Source organism: Amblyomma maculatum, chromosome 3, assembly GCF_055883805.1.
Source record: "Amblyomma maculatum isolate TAMU_Amacu chromosome 3, ASM5588380v1, whole genome shotgun sequence".
In the NCBI taxonomy this organism is placed as follows: Eukaryota; Metazoa; Arthropoda; class Arachnida; order Ixodida; family Ixodidae; genus Amblyomma; species Amblyomma maculatum.
In genome coordinates this window covers 155,696,984-155,720,162 of record NC_139346.1, presented here as the reverse complement: position 1 = coordinate 155,720,162, position 23,179 = coordinate 155,696,984, and the positions used below count along the sequence as shown (strand labels likewise).

At 41.7% G+C, this 23,179-nt stretch overlaps 3 protein-coding genes across 3 annotated transcripts in view; 2 read left to right on the top strand and 1 right to left on the bottom strand.

Moving 5' to 3' along the window:
- Positions 1 to 54: 54 nt before the first annotated feature.
- pyd3 (beta-ureidopropionase pyd3) lies at positions 55 to 7,243 on the top strand. The gene is made up of 11 exons (XM_084598307.1): positions 55 to 500; positions 868 to 1,127; positions 3,032 to 3,126; positions 3,283 to 3,438; positions 3,542 to 3,596; positions 4,097 to 4,293; positions 4,885 to 4,927; positions 4,994 to 5,020; positions 5,417 to 5,457; positions 6,934 to 7,020; positions 7,104 to 7,243. Exons 1-11 carry the CDS (start codon positions 397 to 399, stop codon positions 7,206 to 7,208), a joined length of 1,170 nt encoding a protein of 389 aa, XP_084454433.1. The 5' UTR covers positions 55 to 396; the 3' UTR covers positions 7,209 to 7,243.
- A 1,050-nt stretch (positions 7,244 to 8,293) lies between these two features.
- LOC146196554 (zinc finger SWIM domain-containing protein 7-like) lies at positions 8,294 to 14,238 on the bottom strand. Its single transcript, XM_084598308.1, has 5 exons — positions 14,025 to 14,238; positions 13,909 to 13,930; positions 13,141 to 13,322; positions 11,370 to 11,395; positions 8,294 to 8,553 (listed from the first exon to the last, which is right to left on the bottom strand). The coding sequence occupies exons 1-5, from the start codon at positions 14,104 to 14,106 to the stop codon at positions 8,449 to 8,451; spliced, it is 417 nt and encodes a 138-aa protein (XP_084454434.1). The 5' UTR covers positions 14,107 to 14,238; the 3' UTR covers positions 8,294 to 8,448.
- A 466-nt stretch (positions 14,239 to 14,704) lies between these two features.
- Positions 14,705 to 23,179, top strand: part of kz (putative ATP-dependent RNA helicase kurz) — a 34,666-nt gene continuing 26,191 nt past the window's right edge. The window contains exons 1-4 of the mRNA XM_084598294.1: positions 14,705 to 14,885; positions 15,398 to 15,583; positions 17,064 to 17,164; positions 19,410 to 19,842. Coding sequence (XP_084454420.1) covers positions 14,802 to 14,885; positions 15,398 to 15,583; positions 17,064 to 17,164; positions 19,410 to 19,842 — 804 coding nt within the window. The 5' untranslated portion in view covers positions 14,705 to 14,801. The remainder of the gene's footprint in view (positions 14,886 to 15,397; positions 15,584 to 17,063; positions 17,165 to 19,409; positions 19,843 to 23,179) is intronic.

The window sequence follows — 23,179 nt, the reverse complement described above, 5'->3', positions numbered from 1 at the left end:
CGAAAGCGACTCACATAAGCAGCGGTATGATATAGTTGTTACAAAACGGAACCGGTGGGGTCTAGTACGCGCAGACATGCGCGCAGACTGCAGACGATTTTGCGAAATTTGTTGCTCCCGCTGCTCTCGCTCTTGCTCCGTCCCTTTTATCAGCGTGGAAGCGTGCGTCGAGATCAGGACCTCGGCAGTCTCCCAGTATCTAAGAGTTGCGCAAATGAGCTTGAACTTCCCTTTCCCGAGGTCAAACAGGTTTCGCCGTCGGAGATCGTCTTCTGCAACTGGGTCGTCCTGCCGCCGCAGTCCGCTGTCAGTCGCCGCCGTGGAAACATCTATCGCTTTCATCGTCCCTCCGTTGCCCCACAAGTTTGCTATCACGTTACATCCGGAGAAAGAGAAATGGCTAGCCAAGAGTTTGAGAGCGTCGAGAAAATTCTCACCGAAAACTTGCCTCCTGAAGAGTTCGAGAAAGTCCGCGGCGTGCTCTACGGAAAGGAATGCGGGTGCGTGACTCTTCTTTGATGGCGATCGGCTGACGTGTGAGGTGGTCATCGTGACCCATATCCGCCAGGAGAATTGCGCGAGACGAACATGTACTTTTTGTGGGCCTTCATGTGTTCGAGAAACCAATGCAGAGTAATATATTCGACATCGCCACTGAATGTATGCATCTTGTAGTCCGCATATATGTTCGAACGAATATTTTGTCATTCATTCTGCCGGTAATCTGTGCTCGGCCCGTTTTGTCCGACTTACTGATTTCATGCCATGATTTCATTACATGGGAGCGTGACTGGAAAAAAAAAAAAAGCATATATTGCCGTTTTTTTGCCGTTTGCTTGTTCTTGACATAGTATTTTACTGCCCCAGGTCACTGGATTTGGGCCCCGACGCACTTGCACTGGCCAAAGAACACAACTTTGAGCTCAAGGGCTACCGAATCACTGCCGATAAAGAGGAGATGCGCCAGCCGCGGGTGGTGCGGCTCGGCCTAGTACAAAATCGCATAGTACTGCCAACGACTGAAACAGTGACAGCTCAGCGCGAGGCTCTGCACCGCCGCATAGAGACCATTGTCGAGGCTGCGGCCCTGTGCGGAGTGAATGTGATTTGCTTCCAGGAGACCTGGCGTGAGTGTATTCCCAACTGTACAAACCCACCAATAAGTATCGCAGTGCATGTCAGTAACAAACGATTCCTTATAATCATTGACAGGTGTTGTTCATGCCACGTTCCTGAACCGTGGTTCATTGGCCAATCCAGTCTTCTGTGAACATTGAAGCCTTATACAGTTAGAACCAAAAAATTGATGGCAGTTATTTTCCTGCACACCCCCTTATTTTTCTGAAGGCACCCGGCCCCTTAATTCATAAAGAACATTTTTTTACACGCTACGGGGAGTTTTGTTTAATAGCACCGGAAGATGGGAATGCATGTATGTGAATGGACATGTCCTCCATAGCTGGCTTGTTGTGGAACAAAGACTTTCGCATGCAAGTACAGTGAATATGTCGGCCGTCTTGGTTGTGTTGATTACTGTGTTGATCTGTTATACTACAGTGCAAAGGTACGCGCCTTTTACAGCATTTTCTATCTGCATTGCACGAGTGTTGTTGAACAGCAATTTTTTTTATAAGGTTTATTGCCAGTAGTCTGAACTACTGCATGGCTTCTCAACACATTTCATGTAATCCTATTTAACTGTTGCGTAGTTTCTCGACTCATTTTGTGCAGTCCTTGATCTTTAGATTTTTTTTTCTGTTCATAAATACGACCATTGGTCTTGTATGAAGTTAAGTAATCGTTTGCATCCTTTCTCATAAGTTTCGGATTCATTAATGTCCTGCGTGACACACCTAAAACAGATTAGCCCCCCCCCCTATAATTTCGATTCCTAGGGCAGCCCTTGTTTGATCGGTATATGCTTATGAAGAAAGACACGCACGTTAACCCTTTCTCTACCGTGAAAATAAAGAGAATTCCGATTCTAAATATACCGGATTGTTATTTCACTCAGGTCATATAGCTTTGAATAAAATGGCACTATTCTTTCAATTCAGTAAGTTCTACTTCAGAAATTGCGTAAAAAAAATATTTTGAAGAGGGCTTCATGGCTTGTCACTCGTGTATTGCAGAAAGGCATCTTAAAAGCAGCTACAATTTCCGAGCACCTACAACACATTTAATAGAACACTTTGTACGGTACAATCCGAAGCAAAGTGTGGCACAGAAGCTTACTCCACACCATTTGCACTAGTGTTTCAGTTTCTTCGTTTTCTTTCTTATCAGATTGGTAGCAAATTATGCATCTTCACCTAAGTGTTGTTTTCTTCCCTGTTGGGGGAGTATTCTTCTGGGGAAATGTCCTCCTTTGAATCACAGCAAAGTCATGTTTCACGTGTCAATATCAGAAGCAGGAATGTATTGAAAGGGGAGACGAAAATAGCAGACCATAGACAAGTGTGGTCATATCATGTGAGAAACTGTTAGATGCAGCAGGTTGAGCATAGTCATCTTCGCTTCACCGCGCCACAAAGTTTTGTTCATGACTAATATACTAGTCGCCATTGGTTACATTAATACAAAATCTCATAACAACTGTATTCATCAGCAGGAGGGATGTAGATACAATTGACACTTGATAACTTGGTACTACTCACAGGGAGACTGACATTTCCTTTTTTAACTAAGAGCCTCGATTAATGCACTCAGTGTTGACAAGACTAAAGCATTGGTTCAAATAAAGCGTTCAAATTTACAAGGGTCGACTCTACTTAATTACTAGCTAACAAGGAGTGTCTTCTATGTTCCTGATATATGCTCAGCATGTGCCAGCATGATGATGCTGTATAATGTGTAAAATTGCAATCAGCACATAAAGCTCGTCAACAAACTGTAAATGCACAAAATAGTTATTTGAGGGGACATCCCGCATTCCAAGCACTTACTGCCTGCTGCAGCAGGCACTTGTGCTTTACCAAATGTCACATAGTAAAGACACTGCCGTGTATGTTGCCTTCCCTTCTATTTTCAGATATGCCATTTGCCTTTTGCACGAGAGAGAAAACCCCATGGTGCGAATTTGCAGAATCTGCAGAGTACGGTCCATCAGTCCAGCTGTGTCAGCAGGTGATTTTGGTCCACTGTTATTAATCTGCAACATATTTTTTTTTTACCTTACATGAAACGCTGCTCTTGAATATCATTATGTGTTTACTCACGTGGCCAATTGACCTGCCATGTGTTCTTTTTCAATTGAAAAAAAAAAAAAAAAACAACATCCAGATGGCAAAAAAGCACAACATGGTTATTGTCTGCCCAATCCTTGAACGCGACGACTCAGACGTCCTCTGGAACACAGCTGTGGTAGTCTCAAATAGCGGAGCTGTCTTGGGCAAGTCGCGCAAGAACCACATCCCAAGAGTAGGCGACTTTAATGAGGTGAGGTACTTTCTAAAAGCCTTTCTAAAACATGTGGAAACATGTTTTCAAACATGGGATTTCACGTATCAGTAGCAACTCATTTTCAATTTATTTCTTTCAGTCGACTTATTACATGGAGTCAAAACTAGGACACCCAGTCTTCCAGACGCAGTTTGGTAAGTTCTACCTCGCTTATGCTTGCCATGGGCTATGGAGGGCTATGGAACGAAAAATGGTAGGGGTAACATTAAGAAATAAGAAGCGTACAGAGTGGGTCAGAGAAATAACTCAAGTTACTGACATTCTAATGGAAATCAAGAAGAAGAAATGGGCATGTGCAGGAAATGTAGTGCTAAGAGAGGATAACTGATGGGTGCTTAGGGTAACAAACTGGATTCCAAGGGAAGGAAAGCACAACAGAGGGCAGCAGAAAGTTAGGTGGGCGAATGAGGTTAAGAAGTTCGCAGGGGTCAAGTGGATGCAGATAGCACTGAACCGGGTTAATTGGAGAAATATGGGAGAGGCCTTCACCCTGCAGTAGGTATATTCAGGCTGATGATGGTGATGATGCTTGCCATGACCACAAATAAAGCTGACGCACTTGACGCGTGTTGCACCGCCATTAATGACTGCAGTGTAGTAGAAAGCATGCTTTTGTGGTGACATGTCCTTGCAGGCAAGATTGCCGTCAACATCTGCTATGGGAGACACCACCCTCTCAACTGGCTCATGTACGGTGCCAACGGAGCAGAGGTTGTGTTCAACCCATCTGCGACAGTGGCTGGCTTAAGCGAACCATTGTGGCATGTTGAAGCAAGAAACGCAGCCATTGCAAACAGCTACTTTACATGTGCCATCAACAGAGTGGGAACTGTAAGTTGATTCTTCTAAGGACAGACCTGACAGCTGATGTGTGCAGAGTTTTATTGCTGATATACTGTCATTTACATTTACTCTTCAATTCTTCAATTCCTTGCATTAGAAAACCATAGCGCTCATTCTTTTTTTTTTTTCTGCATTCATGCTGCACATTTCAGTGCGATAGGTTTACTGGCTGTATACTACAGCTTCCATTGTTTGGAATGTACAGGAAACAAAATTGCACTCAGTAGTTAGACAGATGAGTTTATTAAAGCGAAGTGTGAAGAAGACAGTCGGAAGATGAGAGATGAGTATCTGGTTTGCTACTCTGTGTTGGTGAAGGAGGAGAGAAGAAAAAGGGTCATGATAGGCGACGCTAGCTCCTTCCTTGAAGTGTTTAGATAGCAGGCTACTCCCGGAGGACTTAATGCTTGACGCTTGGTCAGAGCAGTGGACAGCCCTCCAGGCAATGTGGGACGCTTTCGCAATTCTTTAGCACGACTTGTGATTGTGATGCCGTCAAATGTGCCTGCATATTTTGTTCAAGGGATGCAGTCTGCAACCTGTAGCTGTGCACCTGTCATATTTTTATTTGCCTTGCAGGAAGTATTTCCTACAGAATTTACTTCTGGTGACAAGAAACAAGGTAAGCTTGACATAGTCAGTTGCCACTGGTGTGGACGTTATTCTAAATGATTTCCATCTTTGTTAGCCCACAAGGACTTTGGCCACTTTTATGGTATGTATTTCACTTGTTTATACATTTTCTAACAGATATTTGTATCTGTAAAATTAGAGGCGGAGACAACATATCATTTAGAGTTAGTGTATAGTATGCATGTTTTTCTGTCAGTATTGCATATGTTTTAATCCTTACTTCAGTCAGACAGACCAACTGTGTTACCAAAGTAGATCGAATTTTTTTTTTTTTCACCCTTTAGGTTCATTGCAGCCTTATTCTTGTACACTGTCGACCACTTATAAGTTCGAGACTGTTTATAGCCAGATTATGTGTAAGAAAAGATCAACAATATTATTTATTGCAAACAAAGCTTATGCTTATAAAAGGTTGCATATTACTTACTGAAACTCTTTCATCTATGCATCCATTACATTGATGCATGCGCTATTACAGGCTCCAGCTACGTGACTGCTCCCGATGGAAGCCGCACTCCTGTGAGTTTATTCTCTTGACTGCAAGCTTAAATAATTAACAACGTTTATCTAACAGGAATCATTGGTATAGTCAGTTAGTGTTATACTGTAAAATGTTTTTAATTCGGCTTTCAGTCAGGGACCAGGAAAAATTTTCTAATTAGCGAATGGCCCTACAAAACTGCCATTCATGAATACCTGAAACATGGTTATTCATACATTTGAGATGAAAAGCAAGCAACGACGATTTTTCATAGTTTTTTCAAGTGCTTTGCAGTGCACACAACGTCAGGTCGAAGGATTGCTTCAAAGTCATAAATGCTTCTACGACACTTTTCACAATGCACTGCAGTAGCAGTTGTAGCAGCGGTGCACCTTCATGAACGGTTCCTTCATGTTTTGTGGATGCTTCACTGCACTAGGCATCCTGAAAATGCGACGATTCAGAATACTCCAAGAGCGGAGGAAGCATGCGGTTGCAAGATAGAGATATATGAGGTGTTGCACCGGCATGACACCATCAAAAAATAAATGAAATGCTAGCGATGCCCCTAGCAATGCCCGAAATGCCACAACCGGCTGATGCGCGAACCTGATGACAGCGTCAAGATGGCACACATTTAAGAAACGTGAAACAAACTACACTGCTCAGCTAGATATAACCATTGGAGGACTTTCGATCGTCAATAGCATGCACTCCCGAGGTTCACAGGCATCACTGTTCATGCCAAACAGGAGAGGTCTGTTTGGATGATTGCTGGCCCCACGGGTCGTACCTCGGCGTTACCTTCAGTTACATTTAACCGGTGCTAGATTTCATGGACTTTGTCACACATAGGCGTTGGCCGGGACTGCGTTCTTAGTTCGAATTACCGAGAATAACAGGAGCTGAATTAACGAGATTTACTGTGTTACAATCAATACAGACGAGTCACTGGTTTAGGTAGATGCAGCAGCTTCTTGAAGCAACGTATTTGCAGTCTGTTCTAGGCAATACCACCCTTTGGACTATAAAAAGAACACCATTAATGGCCATCTACATTTCAGACATTTACATTTTCCGTTTTTGTATCCCGGCCGTGGCGGCGGCTTTTCAATGGAGGCGAAAAGCAAGGTTCCTGTATGCTGTGCGATGTCAGTGCACGTTAACGAGCCCCATGTGGTCGAAATATTTTTAGCCTTCCACTACAGCGTCTCTCATAGCCCGAGTCGCTTTGGGACGTTAAACACCATGAACCAAACCTTTTTTCTATTTTTGTTCATGGTTTAATTGCCCAACTAGAACATGTTACATCTCCAGATAAGGTGATGGCACCTTTTTTAACAGCCGCCAAAAAATCCACAAAAATGCTCTTCAAGCGATGTCTAGAGGGGACACACAGACGCAATGAAATGCAAGAATCGTGCAGGTGTCATTCGGATTATCAGGCCTAATAGGCATGCCTATAGTGCACTCTTGATGAACTCTCAACTAAACCGTCTCTGTGTGTTTTCCAGGGATTGTCCCGTATTCGTGACGGCCTCTTGGTAACAGAAGTCGACTTGAACCTGTGTCGGCAGGTCCGCGATGCCTGGGGATTTAGGGTGAGTGCAATATGCTTCCAGCTTTGTTGTGGCTGCCTCCAAATGACTTAACTTATAAAGCTGGTCTTCCTTTAATCTTGCAGATGACCCAGCGCACAGAAATATATGCGGATGCCCTCTACTGGGTTTCCCAACCTGCATTTGAGAAGCAGGTAGTTGTGGATACAACAGTTGGAACTGAACACTGACGTTTCCTTAGTACATCAAAGAAGCAAGCACACAGGTACCACATCTTTTCAGTTAGTTTACATGAAAAAAAAAAAAAAATTCATGGCTATTGAAGCTACAGCGCAAGCTCTGATTACAAGGATATTTTCTGAAGATGTGCACTATACAATTATGAAATCCATGGTGTGCAAGCTGACTCTCTCTGACAGACTTGTCAAAGTTGTGCTTTTCTAAGGCCTACTAACTTGTTCACAAGCTTTGCAATAGTTCGTCATTCTGATGTCAGGTTCAGCTGAGGGAAGCATTCTACAGGGTGCATATATTTGTCAAATACCGCATTTTTTTTTTTAACGAAGTTCTACTTTTTGTCCAGAAAAAAACAATCCTCACTATAAAAATATTTGTGCAGCGAGTATGATCAATAACCTCGACATCCACTTCCTGTGAACTGGAAACCTGTATGAAAAGAAAAAAACTGCAAATTTAGTTGTACACTCTTTTCACTTATGCCACTAGGATGAGGTTCTTACTGCTACATGAAAAACTAAAAATGTCACTCAAAACTTGTGCAGGAATCCATTATACTGCATGCAAGCAGCCATTTAGAAGTGTATGTGGAAATATGTTGAACATGCTATTCAAATGTACTGTGTCTACGATTATGTGTGTTCTGTTCTAATTACAGTTTTGACTTTTCAGAACAAAGGCCCAAATCTGCTGTGGACATTTGTCAACTGGGGAAGACTGTTTGGCCAAGTTCCTCCTTTTATTTTGCATTAGCAGTGCAATACGCCACTATCCAAGTGTCCTACTGTTCGCTGCACTTTCGTTTAAAACGTATCAGTATGTTGTCTGCTGATTCAAGAATGCTTACATAACATATATTTTTATTACCGATATTTACTGCACCCATATAAAGAAACAGTTTGGTATTCTTAAATATATTTTTAAAAATAAAATATATCCTTGCATGTTAAGAAGTGGGTGCAGTGTTTCAAAGATGGACACGTTGCATCATATATATGCTGCATGTATGTATGTGCTTGACAACTCTTGCTGCAAGACTGATGAATAAAGTCTGATCAAAGGACAAATGCCAATATAATTTCACTTAAGGGTTCATGTTTATTGTGGTGTGCACCACGGAAGATCTAGACCCAGTTTTCTCAGATGTGCAGTCTGCATTTTCATCTAGTATTTTATTATACATCTGTGGCACATTTTAAGTGGTTAAGAACACAGATAACCAAGAAAATTGCATTAACTCAGGCCGTGCAAAAGGAACATCATAGTCTCGTCAGTGCAGCAGACATTGTCGCAGGTTCCAAGCGCTTCAGCCAGCCTAGATGCAAGCACGTGTTTACACTGGAAAGACGAAAAAAAATTAGAATGCTCAAGCTTTTAAGAGTTGACACAACAGCGCCTTTAACACCGCCTGTTCATTCTGCAATTCTATTTAATTACTTAAAATTTTTAAAATTGTTACTGCTGTAACGTCAGTACACATCCCAAAAAGACGTTAATATGCAAGTCATACACACCACTACGCGTTAACCAGGTGCCCCTCTAACACACGTGGTATGAATGACTCTTCATGACCTAGGCACTGACCATGACCAAGCAGAGGTCTTGGCATCGAACCCCAGTGGTGACAAATTTATCTTATTGAATTGCTTATTTTTTGGCACATTTCCGGGCTACCATCCACAATTTTGGGATAGGGCAAAGGCTTTTCAACTGAGCAAGTCCAATACGCTATTGCATAAAAATAATAAGCCTAAATGTCATCACCACTGTAGGGCTTCATTGGTTTCAACAGTAACCACTGAAAAGGAACTTATTCCCCGCTTCAATTGGCTTTTTAATTTGTTTTTTTTTTTTGTTTTTTTCATCAATATTTCCAGCCTTCAAGGAAGGCCTCAGGGAGGAGTGGATGATATTTTTCATATCGTATGCAGAGAAGCTAGTGTTACACATAAGTGTGTGTACTCAAATACTGGCAGGGGCAAAGGAAAAAAATCTAAAGATGACGAATCACGCATCTATCTATACAAAATCATGCTAGGCAAAAAATCTGAACATATGAAGATGCAAAGTCGGCAAGATAAAAATGGATGTTGGTGCAAGTTGAAGACAAATGCTTCTCAGATTAAAGCTCACTCAAGAATGAGTCGACAGTTGGCTTTTTGGCAATGCACATACTGAGCCAGTTCAATTAATGGATTATTATTGAAAAAATGAACCACTGAAGCTGTCAGTTCCCTTACTTTTTTTGTAATGATTTTCTCGTGTGGGATGCTGAGTTATATCTTCAATGCATAAATTCATTTTGGTACATAGAATGCCATCAAATATTAAATACACATATTTCAACCGATCAGGATGACATCTTATATGCAACGAGTCCAAATTCATTTTTTCTAAGAGCTAGGCAGGGGAAGTGCACCAACTATATGAATTAAATATGAATGTCACTGATTTCCTTTAAGCACTTTCATGTTTGCTAATATTAAATTCAGTAAATGGGTCTCATACGATGGAGGTGTATTCAAGAATCTGTCTAATGAATGTTTATATGCCAGTAATTTCATTTCTTCTGTTGACTGCCATAGAGACAGTTTTAAATAGCCTTCTAATGAATGTAGGCAATATCACTGATGTGTGTGTTCCACCTGAGATCAGATGTGATCATAACTTTGTACTGAAGAAAGGCAGAGACCATTTATGGAATACTGAAAAGACAAGAGAGTCCATTTCTTTGTAACTGCCATAGACACAGTTTTTATCTCGTTCACCTTCATCTGCTAAGCAAAACACCAACATTCTATTTTAGATAATGATGAATTTAGAACAGCCTGGTCATTCAGAACGTTAATTTTCTGATACAAAATAAATTTTCGGCAAACATTTTAATTTTCACTGGTTTATACTGGACAATGTCATTAATAACAACTAGGAATAAAAGTGGTTCAAGGTCAATTCCTGCAATATGCCTGATAAGACAAAAGCAGACTGGAACTAATGCCGTCAGTGGAGACACTCTGTTAGCACAAAGCAAGGTATGCTTAGCTATTTATTGAAGTGTTCCTGAACACTGATTTTGATGGGATATGCAATCAAAGCCTTGTTTTCGGAATCTAATTAAATGATGTCTACCTGGCTCTGCATATCCAAGATGCAGCAAAATCATGAATAGCTTCGAGTAACTGTGTTACCATTGATGGGTTCTCGCAAAAGCCATACTGTCTGAAATCAACGGAGTCGTTATTTTCAGAAATGTTGATTAAAGAACAAAGTGCAAAAATGCCAATATTTTTTTATTGCACATCATTATGATTGATTCTTACTGATTGCTTTGTGCACTTTTCCCGTGACTAGTTTTAATTTTAAGCAGTAAAACAAGCCGCTACAACAGCCCTGGGTGCTTTAACGCACATATATTAGAAAACAAAAAAGGCTCTAGCTGAGAAACTTTTGCTCGGGCATATAGAAGGCTAAATAATCATGATTCTAGCAAAGCACTGCAATGTGCTCCACCATCCATATTTCTCCATATCCAGTGGTGACAGTGCTTCAGTTTTGGTTAGGCAACATGACTTCACGCTATATAACAACTGTGGAGGACAGCATTTTTGCTTTTCAGTACAAGGAATGACATAAAAATGATGTTGGGTGCTCAATTTTTCTGTCAGGTGAAAAGAAACACTTTTTGCCGGTTATGGTGGCTTTACGACTAAAAGGTGCTCCCATCCTGAACTGCCTTGCTTACTACACATATCCATAAGTATATAAAAAAAATAAAAAGTGAATGTTTTTTCTTTTCCAATGTAGGGGACCTCATTTGACATGGCTTCCAAACCACACACATCACCAAAAAAATAAGTTACTTCTGCACAAATGAGAAATTTTACTGCAATGTAGTGTGTAGGTGCCAGTTCCTAAATGAAATATAATCTGTTATGTGCATTGGTACTAGGTCATGCTCCAGCTCATAAGAAATTGCTATATTTTCAGGCCCCAGAAGCTACAGCGCAGTTATGAAAAAAGCCACTATGGAGTGCTCGGAACAGCTTTGTACATTACTAGCTATGCTGTCTCCTGGACGATAAGCATGTTTTTATCATGTCTTGCCAGCACTTTGGGCTCTTGGGCTCTCAGACATGCACTGGCTGTTCACTTACCATTGGTATTTCTTGTCTTCGCAGTACTGTGAAAAAAGAAGTCAACACAACAAAGCTGTTACCGCAAACTAGAGGCACAAGCCTACTTCATAAATGAAACTCCTCTCTAGTGATGCATTACACTATGTGATGACTCTTTGTTCAATCAAGCAGTATCTGATACAATCAAGTGCATAAAGCTTCTAGAGCACATAGCTTTACACAGTACTAGAAGCATGTTATGAGTACTATACTGCACGCAATATAATTGCTTATCAGGCAAAAGAGCACATCAAAAGGAAAGGTGAGTGGCTGTTTAGAACATTCACCATCTTTTATAGCACATGTGGCTCTAGTATTTTTGAAAAGTGACGGCAAGCACCAGATCTATCCATTGCGCAATTATGTCCCAACCTGGTAAGGGGCCCTTAGCTGTTTCCCTCCCTCATAATGTTGTTGACGACGTACAGCCTTTGTCAAAAGTGTAGAGCCCAGGTGGTCTACTTCTGAGCCACGTAAGGGCGCTGATTTAGCATTAGTGGAGGTTGTTTCCATCGGGGAAGTTAGGACAAAAAATCTTCTTACCATCTAGAGATTCGGAACACTGGAAATAGATTACAAGCTGCACGAAGTGACTCAGAAGTAGACCCCCTGGGCTCTACACTTTTGACAAAGACTGTACATATGCAAATGACATGGCTCTTGCTCCTCTTTAATGATTCTCCATGATGTCCTGTCCTGAAAACACTGATTTCCTACAGCCTTTAGTAAGCATTCAAATATGCAAAGAAAGACCCTGGTTAGACTCAAATAAACATTATGAATTAAATATGATTACTTATAAAATGAAGAAAGCAAGGAGAAAGAAAATGTTTAGAGGCATTGTAGATGGCCAGTGCAAAATAAATGTTCTCGATCTGTTCCATATAAATGTTGTTTCCAAGCTGCCAACGACAGTAGAGAGCACTGTACTGTCTCAGATGATGCTGCCTCCGTGCTGTAGGGTGACACAGTCACAGACATCATCTCGCACTGCTTCTATAAGCATATGTAAGTCCCTACTGGCTGGCTGTCTATGTGATCAATTTGTTGATCACTGTAAACAGGAAAGAACGTGGTTTGCTGCATTGGCACATAACATAGTGTTAGACCTTGCCTTGCCACCAGCAGATTAAGATGAGAGCACTGCTGACAATTTAAAAGAAGTTTGGTAGTGATGCTGATAGGTGGAACAGCCTAAACAGTGCATACCTTTGACACGCTGGAATAATATGTGACCTCTGGTAACGTGAACAATGTCATGTGTTTCTACAAATTCTAACACGGCTGGCTCACAAAATTTGAGAGATAAAGATTTGAACAAGCATCACAAACTACGTTGCAAAGGAAACAAGCAAGAAATACAATACTCTTGCTTTGATGTTCTTATTCAGGCCTGCTTTCAAAAATACTAAATATTTTGGATGATATAAATGTTATATGGTGTACCAGGTGAAAGTAATAAATTCATGTCCACATTTTCATAGAACAATGCAATAACTATATTAAATTAATTGCATCCCAGGTGACAATAAAATCTGAAAATGATGTAATGAAGCAAGATCAACATCAAAACAGTAGGTCTAATTTCAGGAAACTAAGAAAGCAAGAGAAGCTCAGTACCCTCTTGCATTAACAGATAAAGTAATGATAATGCTAATTTCAAAGTACAAAAAGCGTGCAAATGAGGAGTACTTAGGCCAGATTTATATTACATAAGAATAAAACAACAAACAAAATTGTTTGGATTTACCTTGGTGCAAATAAGAATAGCAGGCGCAGAAATTGCCACTTGGCAGGCAAGTATAAAATGCCCTGGCTTCACCAGCAACTTGATAAACTGTTCGGCCACGTGGGCAGGTCAAACGTTTGACACGGCGTCTGTCGACAAGTCTCAGTGCTGATTGAAGAGGACCTCGAAAGAAGTGGTCCAATCTTTGAGACATGGTCACAGAAAACGTCTGTTAGACTTGTCTTTGTATGTCAATCTTTCAAAAGTGCTGTCACATACACGGATAGTATCAGCAATTGCTGAAAGGTGCTACCATTTGGGATTATCAAAACTAGTACTAATAAAAAGTTGCATCAGTTTCCCGACATGAGCATGATCCTAAATGCTTCAGGAAAAAAATGCCTCATTCAAAAAACAGTGAAACAAAAAGGAAGAAGCTTAAAAGAAACAGCATTAAATAACTGTTTATAGAGCCTGTCTCTTGTTTATTCTGCTCGTGTGTGTGAAGGGTGTTTATCCTTCAAGTGAACAGCTAAATTATTACCCAGTGGTATGCGATATCAAGATGGCACAAGAAATATTCCAAACCCCCATCTAATTGTGCTATTTTTATTGGGTTCTCATACGTTACACAATTACACTTCTTTTGACGCATTGCTGTCATAAGTTCTGCAAACAAATCAGTACATCCATAGCCTATGGTACATCCTAGGAAAAATCCTGGCTTTCAGGAGCCATAGCTGAGTCATATACAGATCAATGCGAAGACGTCCATGTAGCCGTACTTACTCATTGAGCGTTTTTGTTGAAACTGAAACACACAGAAACGATGCATTAAACAGTTGCAAGAAGGTACTCACGAAGTAGAGGTTATTTCAAACAAGATGCATACGGCAATTACGTACTTATTTTCTTCTCGCCGTATTCTTCGGCAAGCTTTTTGAAGAGAAGCTTCTGAACGTCGTAGTGAATCTGAGTAAAACTCATATCAATTCACAGGAAACTGCATCATTTGGGAAAGGCGAAGCGAAGCATGCCAACGATGATTTTGAGCTGTTTCGAGTGAGCGCGCGTATCAATACCGTAGCACAAAAGAGGTAAGTGCGTCTACAAGCCAAGACTGTTGGCATCAGAGAGTGTCAGTTAATATTTTTCGCTGCAAGAGTGCAGCACCTATTTTAGGAACTGAAATAAGCGAGAAAAAATATTTCTTATGCTTTGAAGCTACAGTTGTATGCTACTTGAATGATATGAAAATAAAAATTAAAACATTGAAATATAATTTGTGCTTACGGCATCCTAACTGGAAACGTTTTTAACATGTGCTGCTATCTACTAGCAAAAATGTAAACACTAACTGTTATGTACATTAACTTAGTTGAAGGGGAAGTAGAATGACTAACTATTTAAAACTAAATTTTCGCCAACTAGTTTACAACGTTTAAACTTCTGACTTAATTATTGCTGTATAAAAAATATAATCCACACAAATATTGTAGCACGCTACCGCTGAAAGCTGAGTGGCAGTGAGTGCATGCCACGGTGCATGCCGTTACAAAGTAAACTCTCAGCGTCGGCGGTTTCAGCAGTTTCGGTGCAGTATGACAGCAACGTTGGGTCGCTAACATCAACTTCGTACACGTGCTTGTGCTCTTGTGCAGGGTCGTGCGATCTGCATTGAAATGGGTCGGTCTCGGCGAAAATACAATCTTAAAGCGAGGAATTCAGAGCGTACAACACCGACAGACCAACAAAGACCACCAGAGGTAAGTTCCTCCTGATCACCTTACAGCATGTCGTCGTTGTTGTGAGTGCCAACACGATTTAATGCAAGAGCGTTCGGAAGCGTCTGTGGCTGCATCGCCAAATTTTGCACGTAATTAGAGATGCGCTTCAAAAACGTTGTGTATACAGGATATTGTTTAAACAGCGTCAATAATAAGTTGGAATGTATGCGCTTAGAACGTGCCGTTTAGCGTGCCGCACATTGCTGAGGCATCACACTTGGTTTCTCGGCCGTGTTAGACTAGATGCGGTAGTTACATTTCAGCTCGCTCTGCGAGAAGTTCTATGTTTCAATGTGCTGGATACGCTCTGTTGTGCTTACAATAATGAGGAGGGCGTACTGTCTTTGTAGGAGCCTTTTAGCAGTGCGAAACCAAATTAGTTTCGGATCGCGCACACTTCAGGCACTTGCGCATTATTATTATTATTATTATTATTATTATTATTATTATTATTATTATTATTATTATTATTATTATTATTATTATTGCAGGTTGAGGTTGAGCTGAACGTGAGACACGACAAGTATGATAGCAGTAATGCCCTCATCTTGCCATCTAAGAAAATTGAAAAGAAAGAAGTCGGTAAGGCCATTGACGTCAAAGTTGCCCCGAAGCTGTCCAAGAAAAAGAAGAAACAGCTTGAGAAAATCTTGGAAAAGAAGAACAAGAAAATCAATGTAAGTGACCTGAGTGACTGTAGGGTTTCACTGTCTGATTATTGTTGTCGCACTAGTTTAAATGTGGATATGAGGAGGCCCATACATAACATCTGTATATCCCACTTTAAGTAACGTTAATATAACATATTAACCATTTAACCATTGTACAACTGGGGCCAAATTCCGCTCCGATCACATAACAAAAACTGTCACAATCCTCTCGACCAGCCCCCACACCTATTAGTCGAGAGGTCCGCCGGCCAGAATCGACCAATAGGAGCATGGCTAGCTGATCTGTTTGTGACAAGTTTTTGTCATGTGGTTAAAGTGTAATTCAGCCCCTGGAGTGGCAACTGTGATATTTTAACACAATAGTGGTAAAGGCCCCCGTTCCCCAGAAATTCAGTTTTGTCATGGTCGGTGTTATGAGAAAAAAATTACAGGCATGACTCTGGCAGGTGATAGCTAGCAAGTGGCATGGCCATGCACTGACAGACTGTTGTGTCGCAAGTCTACATGGCATGGCCAAGTTGGCAAACACACTCTACTTGGGCTTTGCCCATAAGATGGGAGCGTGCGATTAGAATCCAGCATTCCAGGACCCTTAGGCCCTAAATTAGACATGTTGCCCCTAGTCCATACAGGCATATTTGTACGACGTGGTTAAAATGGGGATTTATACCTATGTTGGATGGTCGTTCACTTAATTTGCTATCTTGTGATTGTTTGCTTATGAATATGTGTGGGATAATAGATGCATATGATAAACGATAGCCATTAAGCGAGCAGCAAAGTTCATGCATGCGAACGAGGATTTGCAAGGGCAGCCGACTAATGGGAGGCACTAACTCGATCACGCCATACCCTTAAAGGCAGAGCTTAAGTGTCCCCTCGATTTTTGTTGTTTCGTGCACTTTAACGCAATCACATTAAATGCCCCATTCTCTGGAAAATGGAGACTGCCATTGGTTGCCTGTTGGATTGTTCTATATCATGTGACCGCATGACATGGTCGATTTGGCAGGAGCTGCCAACTCTGGCCTCGCCTTTCAGATGGGAGGTTGAGATGAAAATTAGCCTTCCAGGACCCATGCATTTTGATTCAAGCATGCTGCCCCTAAGCCATGCAGGCACATTTATTCAGCTTGGTTAAGCAGGGCCTTATCTCTGTGTCGGAATGGCCTTTCACATACAACTGTATGTTGTAGAGATTAGACGAGGGGATTAAAAGATTAGTAATTAGGCTAGTAGCAAAGTCCATGTGCACGAACAAGGATCTGTAAGGAAAGGCAACTGGGAGACATTAACGCTCTCATGTCACACGCTTAAAGGCGGAGCTTAAGTGCCTACGTATATTTTTGTTTGTGTCATTTATTAGCAGTTTGCTGTGACTGAATGCAGTCGACTGAGCTTGGAGAACACACCTTGCTGTAGAGTCCATTTTTACTAATGTGTGTTTGTTGCCTGTGCTTAATTAACTTTTTATCTTTGCGGGCAGAGAGCTCACCTCTTGGAAGAACTGCAGAAGTCACAGGCAAGCCAGAAGGAGCTTTCTATGTTAATTTCCACTTCCGCCATGCAGACGAAAGGCCTGAAACGGTAAGGACACAGTTGTCTTCTATGGCTAGTTCTTGTGCTAAGCTGATAAACTAACCTAAGCAAGAACAGTGTAGTAAGCACCTCAGTGTGATATACATTTAAGGTTTTTTTTCTTTTTCTTTTAGAATGAACCGATTAGAGAAAATCAACTTCGTCAGATTTTGCTGTAATGGCAAGGTTGTCCATCTATTTGTTATTTAAAAATATAGTCACAGCAAAAGGCCTTATTCTGCTGTTGTATGGGCCAAAATAAGGCATGTTTATTTCTGAGAGCTTTTTTTTTTTGTCAGCTTGGAGACTTGCAGCTTGCATTTTTTTTTTTTTCAACTGTGGCTTCATTTATTCCTTTTCTAGCTCTACTTTTTGATAGTCTGCATAGGATATGAAAAAAATGAGTGGAAGGTGTGAACCCAGATGGTGATGACAACAAAGGGATGATTACCCTCATCACTTAGAAAGCAAAAATGTACCTCTTCTCCATTGAACGTTAAAATATGTAGTTTGTATAGTTGGTATTTGCTTCCTAAATTCATTTATAACATAAGGTATGGCAGACACAGACAGTAATCAACTGGGCAAGCGGTAGTCCTGACATTTTGTGTGCTCTCTCTATCTACGGTATGATGCAATTCGATAAAAAACAAGTTTAGGTTGCTACTTTGAAATGGGATAATTTCACACTCTCAGAAATTCTTTCTAGTTTACATCTCTGTTGCCGAAGTGAAAAGTTAAGGAAAGCAGGCTGTCACACCTGGCTTGTGGCAGAAACCCGCTATTCACATTTACTTAATTGTGTCAATTAATTAAGCTCCAGTGTGCCTCTGATTGCATACATGGTATTTATCAATTATTTGCTTACTTCACAGAATAATCATTTGTATGCATTATTTTCATAAATAAGGCATGAATTATTACTGCAGAAATAAAGCCTTCAGAACAAAGCAGAGTCATATTTGCAGTGGCTTAAGGTTTCTCTAACATACTCTTAATTTACATAGCATAATGGCTTGAATATCGCCATGGTTTCTGCAGATTATAAACTTTCGCATTTTTCTCAGTTACTGTTTAGTTTGATGTGGCTCGCTTTGAAAATAAACTCATCATTTTGCCCTAGCCCAGGCTACAGAGAAAGAAAATTTCTGTGAGTTTTATAATCTAAGCATTTTTCATATATTTTTAGCTTGAGGGAAAGTTATATTCATGTATCTTGAAAGGGTGGACCACAAACAAAAAGTTACGTCAACCTTTTGAAACATATGTGCACATAGTGAACTGGCAACTCTTTCTTTAGTAGAGTGTAGTGGCACATAGTGTGAATTCCTTTGTTTCTAGTGAATTTTGCATCTTTCATGTCGCAAATAAGGTTTGTTTTATGCCATATAGCCAAAGCAGTAAGCAGTGTTCAGCAGAGCTGACCGGGGTAGCATGTTGTCCAGCTTTTTCTGTGCAGGCATATTTTGCCATCAGTAGTAACGTCACATTTGTTTTGCTACTTGAAATGTAATGTGCATATCCGAAATAGAAATTATTTCTACAATTCTTCAGGCTTTCACTTCATAAGTGGCAGCATTTCAGTGTTGCTAATGCATCACTAACATAACACAATAGTTGTAACATTTTGCACTAAATTTTACGCATTCATGCAAAATGATAACTGCTAGTATTTTGCTATGGGAAACTCAAAAATTGTTTTTATGAAGGCATGAACATGCAGTTTCATTCAAAATTGATTGTTACTTTTTTACAGAAACAAAAAAAGGGGGCATCTGAAAAGGTTAAGTGGCATGAATGTTTATGACACCCTGTACAAGGTTTGGTGTGCAGCCATTGTACAGGAAATGGCATGCACACATGGCAGTAGGAGAGAACAGTTACTAGAGAGAGTATTTGCACACGTGAGAAAAAGTGGTATAAAAAAATGTGCCAGACAAATTTGCTTGGACGAGATGGCAAGTATATGAAGGAAGGTACCTTATGCATATCTCAGAAATAACTGCTTCCTCGGGCAGTTCTCTCGCAGCGTGTGGAGCATACCACTTTTGCCTACGACTGTACGTTATAATGCATAATACCAACCCATTACTTGACAGAACATGCGGAAAAAGTTGCAGCTGCACATGCTGACAGTGTAGAAGGAAACCATTTCAATTCATGATTAACCATGCACTAATGCCTTGTTAACATTGTTACTTTATTGTCCTTGTTAATTTATCCTATGTATAACTTTTATCTTCATTTTGGACAGGCTCAGCGAGCTTACTACTGCCCCTCAGCCAGATGAGAAAAAAGGATCGTTACGAATAAGCAGCACCAAAGGAAGCCGGCAGGCAGCACCCAAGAGAGCTCGTATTCAGAGAGATGATGTGCTGGGATTTGAGTCAGAAGAATCATCTGACTCTGAAGAGAGTGAGGAGGACAACAGTGAGCCAGTGCACGAAGAGGAAGAACCAGGCGAGAACCAGATGGATTCAGAGGTAGATCGAAATTGCTCAAACAACACTACTGAGGATCTCGAAGGGAGCGGTGTGGTTGAGGGCACGGTCCAAAAGACAGGTGAGAAAACTGGAGCTACCACTGCAGCAGATCAGCAGGAAGACAAGCAACCTCAACCTCAGAAAGTTTCCCAGCAGTCTGCCCCATGCATGTTTATGCCAGTGCACAGGACGGAGGAAATTCAGGTGAGTCGGTCTCTTTGCTATCAGGCCATAGGGCAATGGTAATGTATAGGGCCGAGCTCGGATATTTTATGTGGCTTGTATACTTGGTCTCAGAAGATGTTTGCAGCACTGCGAAAAGCAGAGGCACCCCGGTCCAGTCAGAATCACGCGTACTACAATAGGAAATTGTGCTTTTACGTGCCTCTCGCCCCCCAAATTGGCGGGGGTGACAGTAGGAGCACAATTCTCTGTTATAGTGCACAGGGGCGAGAGGCACTTAGGAGCACAATTGCAAGGACTCCTCTGCCTTTCGCAGTGCTGCAGATATCTTGTGAGACGAAGTATAGTCGCCAACACTTCGAGCTGCTCGCAAGCCAAACTTCGGCAAAATTACAAGTGCTAACTTAGGCTCACTCGCCAAAGCTTGGTCAACCTGCGGGCTCACCCAAGCTTAGATGCACACACTCTCGTTCCCCATTTAGATTTTCAGCTCACTTGGATTCACTGTCACACGCAACACATCTGGGGTTAACTACTTGTTGTGACTGATGGCTCATTTCATCTTATGACTCATTTAGGCTCAGTCAATCATTTGGACTCTCAACCTGTCTGGACTCGCTAACTAATCTCGACTCATCACTTGTTTGGGCTCACTCATTTTGACTCACAGCTCATCTGAACTCACGATTCATTTGTGCTCACTGGGCTGAATTATTTCATTAGCCCAAGTGGCACTGACCTAGGAATTATTTTTAGAAAGGAGGCTATGAATGTGAGTTTGAGTGAACCCAACGGAAGCAACTCCTGAGAGATTCACTGAGCTTTGTTGCAGTGACCCACTTGCAGGCACCATCTAATGGCCATATATATATAAGTTATCACTCGTCTAGGTTACTGTATGCTGACCTAAGTCAAGAATTTGCATAATGTTGTGCATACAGCAAATTACACTGCTGTTTTCTGACAAAATTTTATACAGTAGTTGAAAACGAAGCCACCATTGGTACTGAAAATAATTTGTGTGCTATGTTCTTGTGACTTAAAAGCTACAATAGCACTGGACTCTGGACATTCACCGATGATGCAGATGTACAGATGAAGGGTTTCTGCTTACTGGAAACTGATAAATGAAACTGAAATGCTGGTTTTTGAGCTGTGTGGTAACATTTACTTGAAAAACGTGTAAAGTCAGTTTTTCACAGAGGGCTGAGAGACGTTGTGGTACACTGTGTATAGCGTGGTAATGAAAGAGCTAAGGTAACTTGTAAGTTTGCATGAGAATTTTATTTGAGTATTTATAGTTAAGAATTATTGCTGGTTTGCTTATATATATATATATATATATATATATATATATATATATATATATATATATATATATATATATTTTTTTTTTGCAGACCATGTAATGGAGGGGGATATATTGCTTCTTTTCAATTTTTTGTATATTAAATGTTACATCTTTTGACTTAGTGCTGAAATAGAGTACAGTAAGTTGTACTGGCTCTTACATATGGGAGTGCACACTTGCAATAGGCCACAGCAGTGATTTCGTAATTTTGGCTTTATGCCTGGGATAACTGGAGGTTGGCATTTTCAGTTCTATCTTTTGAAAATACGGCAAACATTTTCGTAGAAATATGTAATGTCCCAAAGTTATTGGAGTTATTCTCGCAAAAATGCACCACAATTGGGGGGGGGGGTCTAGACGCTACAGTCGCCTTTCAGCCCCGGCGTGGCAGCCCTAACAGACAGAGCTGTGACCCTCAAACCGCGGTGCGAAAAGTCGCCACTGTGGCAGAGGGGACAAACACAGAGGTACATACTCAAACAGGGTTTATTGTGCTCGAGTACATGGCAAGAGAACACTCAAATACAACCGCAATAGCGAGCGAACATCCCGCTCACATACAGGGGTGAGATAAACCACCTAATGGGGAAGCACACGCAAGGAGGTGAGAGGAGTGTTCTGCTTACCTGGCGTGGCTTCACACACATTGCTCGCAGTGGTAAATGCGTATGAAACCGGGCGAAGAGGGCAAAGGCAGCGGTTTCCCGGGCGGAAAATAGAACCGATGTGTGCACACTCAACCGTTGAAAGACGCCGAGTGAGTGAAACAACTTTATTGCCTAGAACATGGTCGGGTAGGGCAGGTGGGCTTAGTGTGGCTGCCAGATGTGAGCGACGTTCTGAGCCCACGTGGCGAGCGCCAGTTATGTCATTTTATGTATCTGGTCGGCGTAGGAATATGTTCTAGCCCTCCTCGGGCGGGGCTGGCAGCAAAGTTTGAGGAAGTGGATGTCCCGCGCAGTCCCATAGGATATGTGCTAATATTCTCCATTGGTGATCAATGACAATCTCGAATGACTGAAAATCGACTGGTTCTGTAGTCGGCGCAGCGTCGTAGCCTGCCCGAGTGAGGTCTGGGTGAGGGGGCGGAAAAAGACGTCGCATCTGCCTTGTGATTTCACCAAAGGTCTGAGGGGCCAGAGCGCAGGGGGTGACCACCCGGCTTGTTAATCCTCGGGCTAGACGGTCGACCCCCTCGTTTCCAGCGTTGTCCGCATGGGCAGGAACCCAGGTGAGGTTTATTGGATGGGTAGGCGTGAAGCCGCGCAGTACACGGGCAGCCGGACGGCACACAAAACCAGTCGAGTAATTTATGATAGCTTTTTTTTTTTTTTAGAATCGCAGAGGATGGTTCGCCTACGGGGGTCGGCGATAGCCAGCGCAATGGCTGTCTCTTCTGCTGCAGCAGTGGAAGTAGTGCACATGGTAGCAGAAACGACGAGGGTGGAAATTGATGTGGCGGAAGTGGCCACATAGGTTGTGGCGTCCTGTCGTGCCGCACCATTGTAAACTACATGGTCGGCAGTAGATTACAAATCGTCCAGTGCTTGAGCTTTAAGTTGGCAGCGTCTTTCATGGCGGCCAGGGAGCATGTTTTTGGGAATAGGCTTGATGATCAAACATCTGTGAATTTCAGCAGGGAGACGAAAAACAGGGTGCGGTTTCCGATAGGGTTGATATCTATATGACCAAGGATTAGGCGGCCATGCTCGGTGCTAAAGAGGTGCTGTATTTGTGCTGTTCTGTGGGCCTCAATGAATTCTGAGAGAGTATTATAGATCCCTAGTTAAAGGAGGCGTTGTGTAGTAGCATATTGAGGAAGACCCAGAGCAGTCTTGTATGTGGAACGAGAGGTGCTGTTTACTGCCTCCTCGTCTGTTTTTCTAAGGTGACAGTAGGGATACCAGTAGACTATTGTGCCTATTAGGAAGGCTTGGGCTAGTCGGCAGAGACCAGCTTCCTGCATTCCTCTGTGGTGAGTGGCTATGCGGCGAAGTAGGCCAGCAA

Bases quoted from the DNA above. Each gene is read 5' to 3' on its own strand.
- pyd3 (XM_084598307.1), top strand. From the start codon at position 397: ATGGCTAGCCAAGAGTTTGAGAGCGTCGAGAAAATTCTCACCGAAAAC. The intron at 1,128-3,031 runs GTGAGTGTATTC...TTCTATTTTCAG, and splicing joins TTGCTTCCAGGAGACCTGGC to ATATGCCATTTGCCTTTTGC. The intron at 4,294-4,884 runs GTAAGTTGATTC...TTTGCCTTGCAG, and splicing joins CCATCAACAGAGTGGGAACT to GAAGTATTTCCTACAGAATT.
- LOC146196554 (XM_084598308.1), bottom strand. From the start codon at position 14,106: ATGAGTTTTACTCAGATTCACTACGACGTTCAGAAGCTTCTCTTCAAA. The intron at 13,931-14,024 runs GTACGTAATTGC...TGTGTGTTTCAG, and splicing joins ATACGGCGAGAAGAAAATAA to TTTCAACAAAAACGCTCAAT. The intron at 11,396-13,140 runs GTAAATCCAAAC...CTTTTTTCACAG, and splicing joins CTATTCTTATTTGCACCAAG to TACTGCGAAGACAAGAAATA.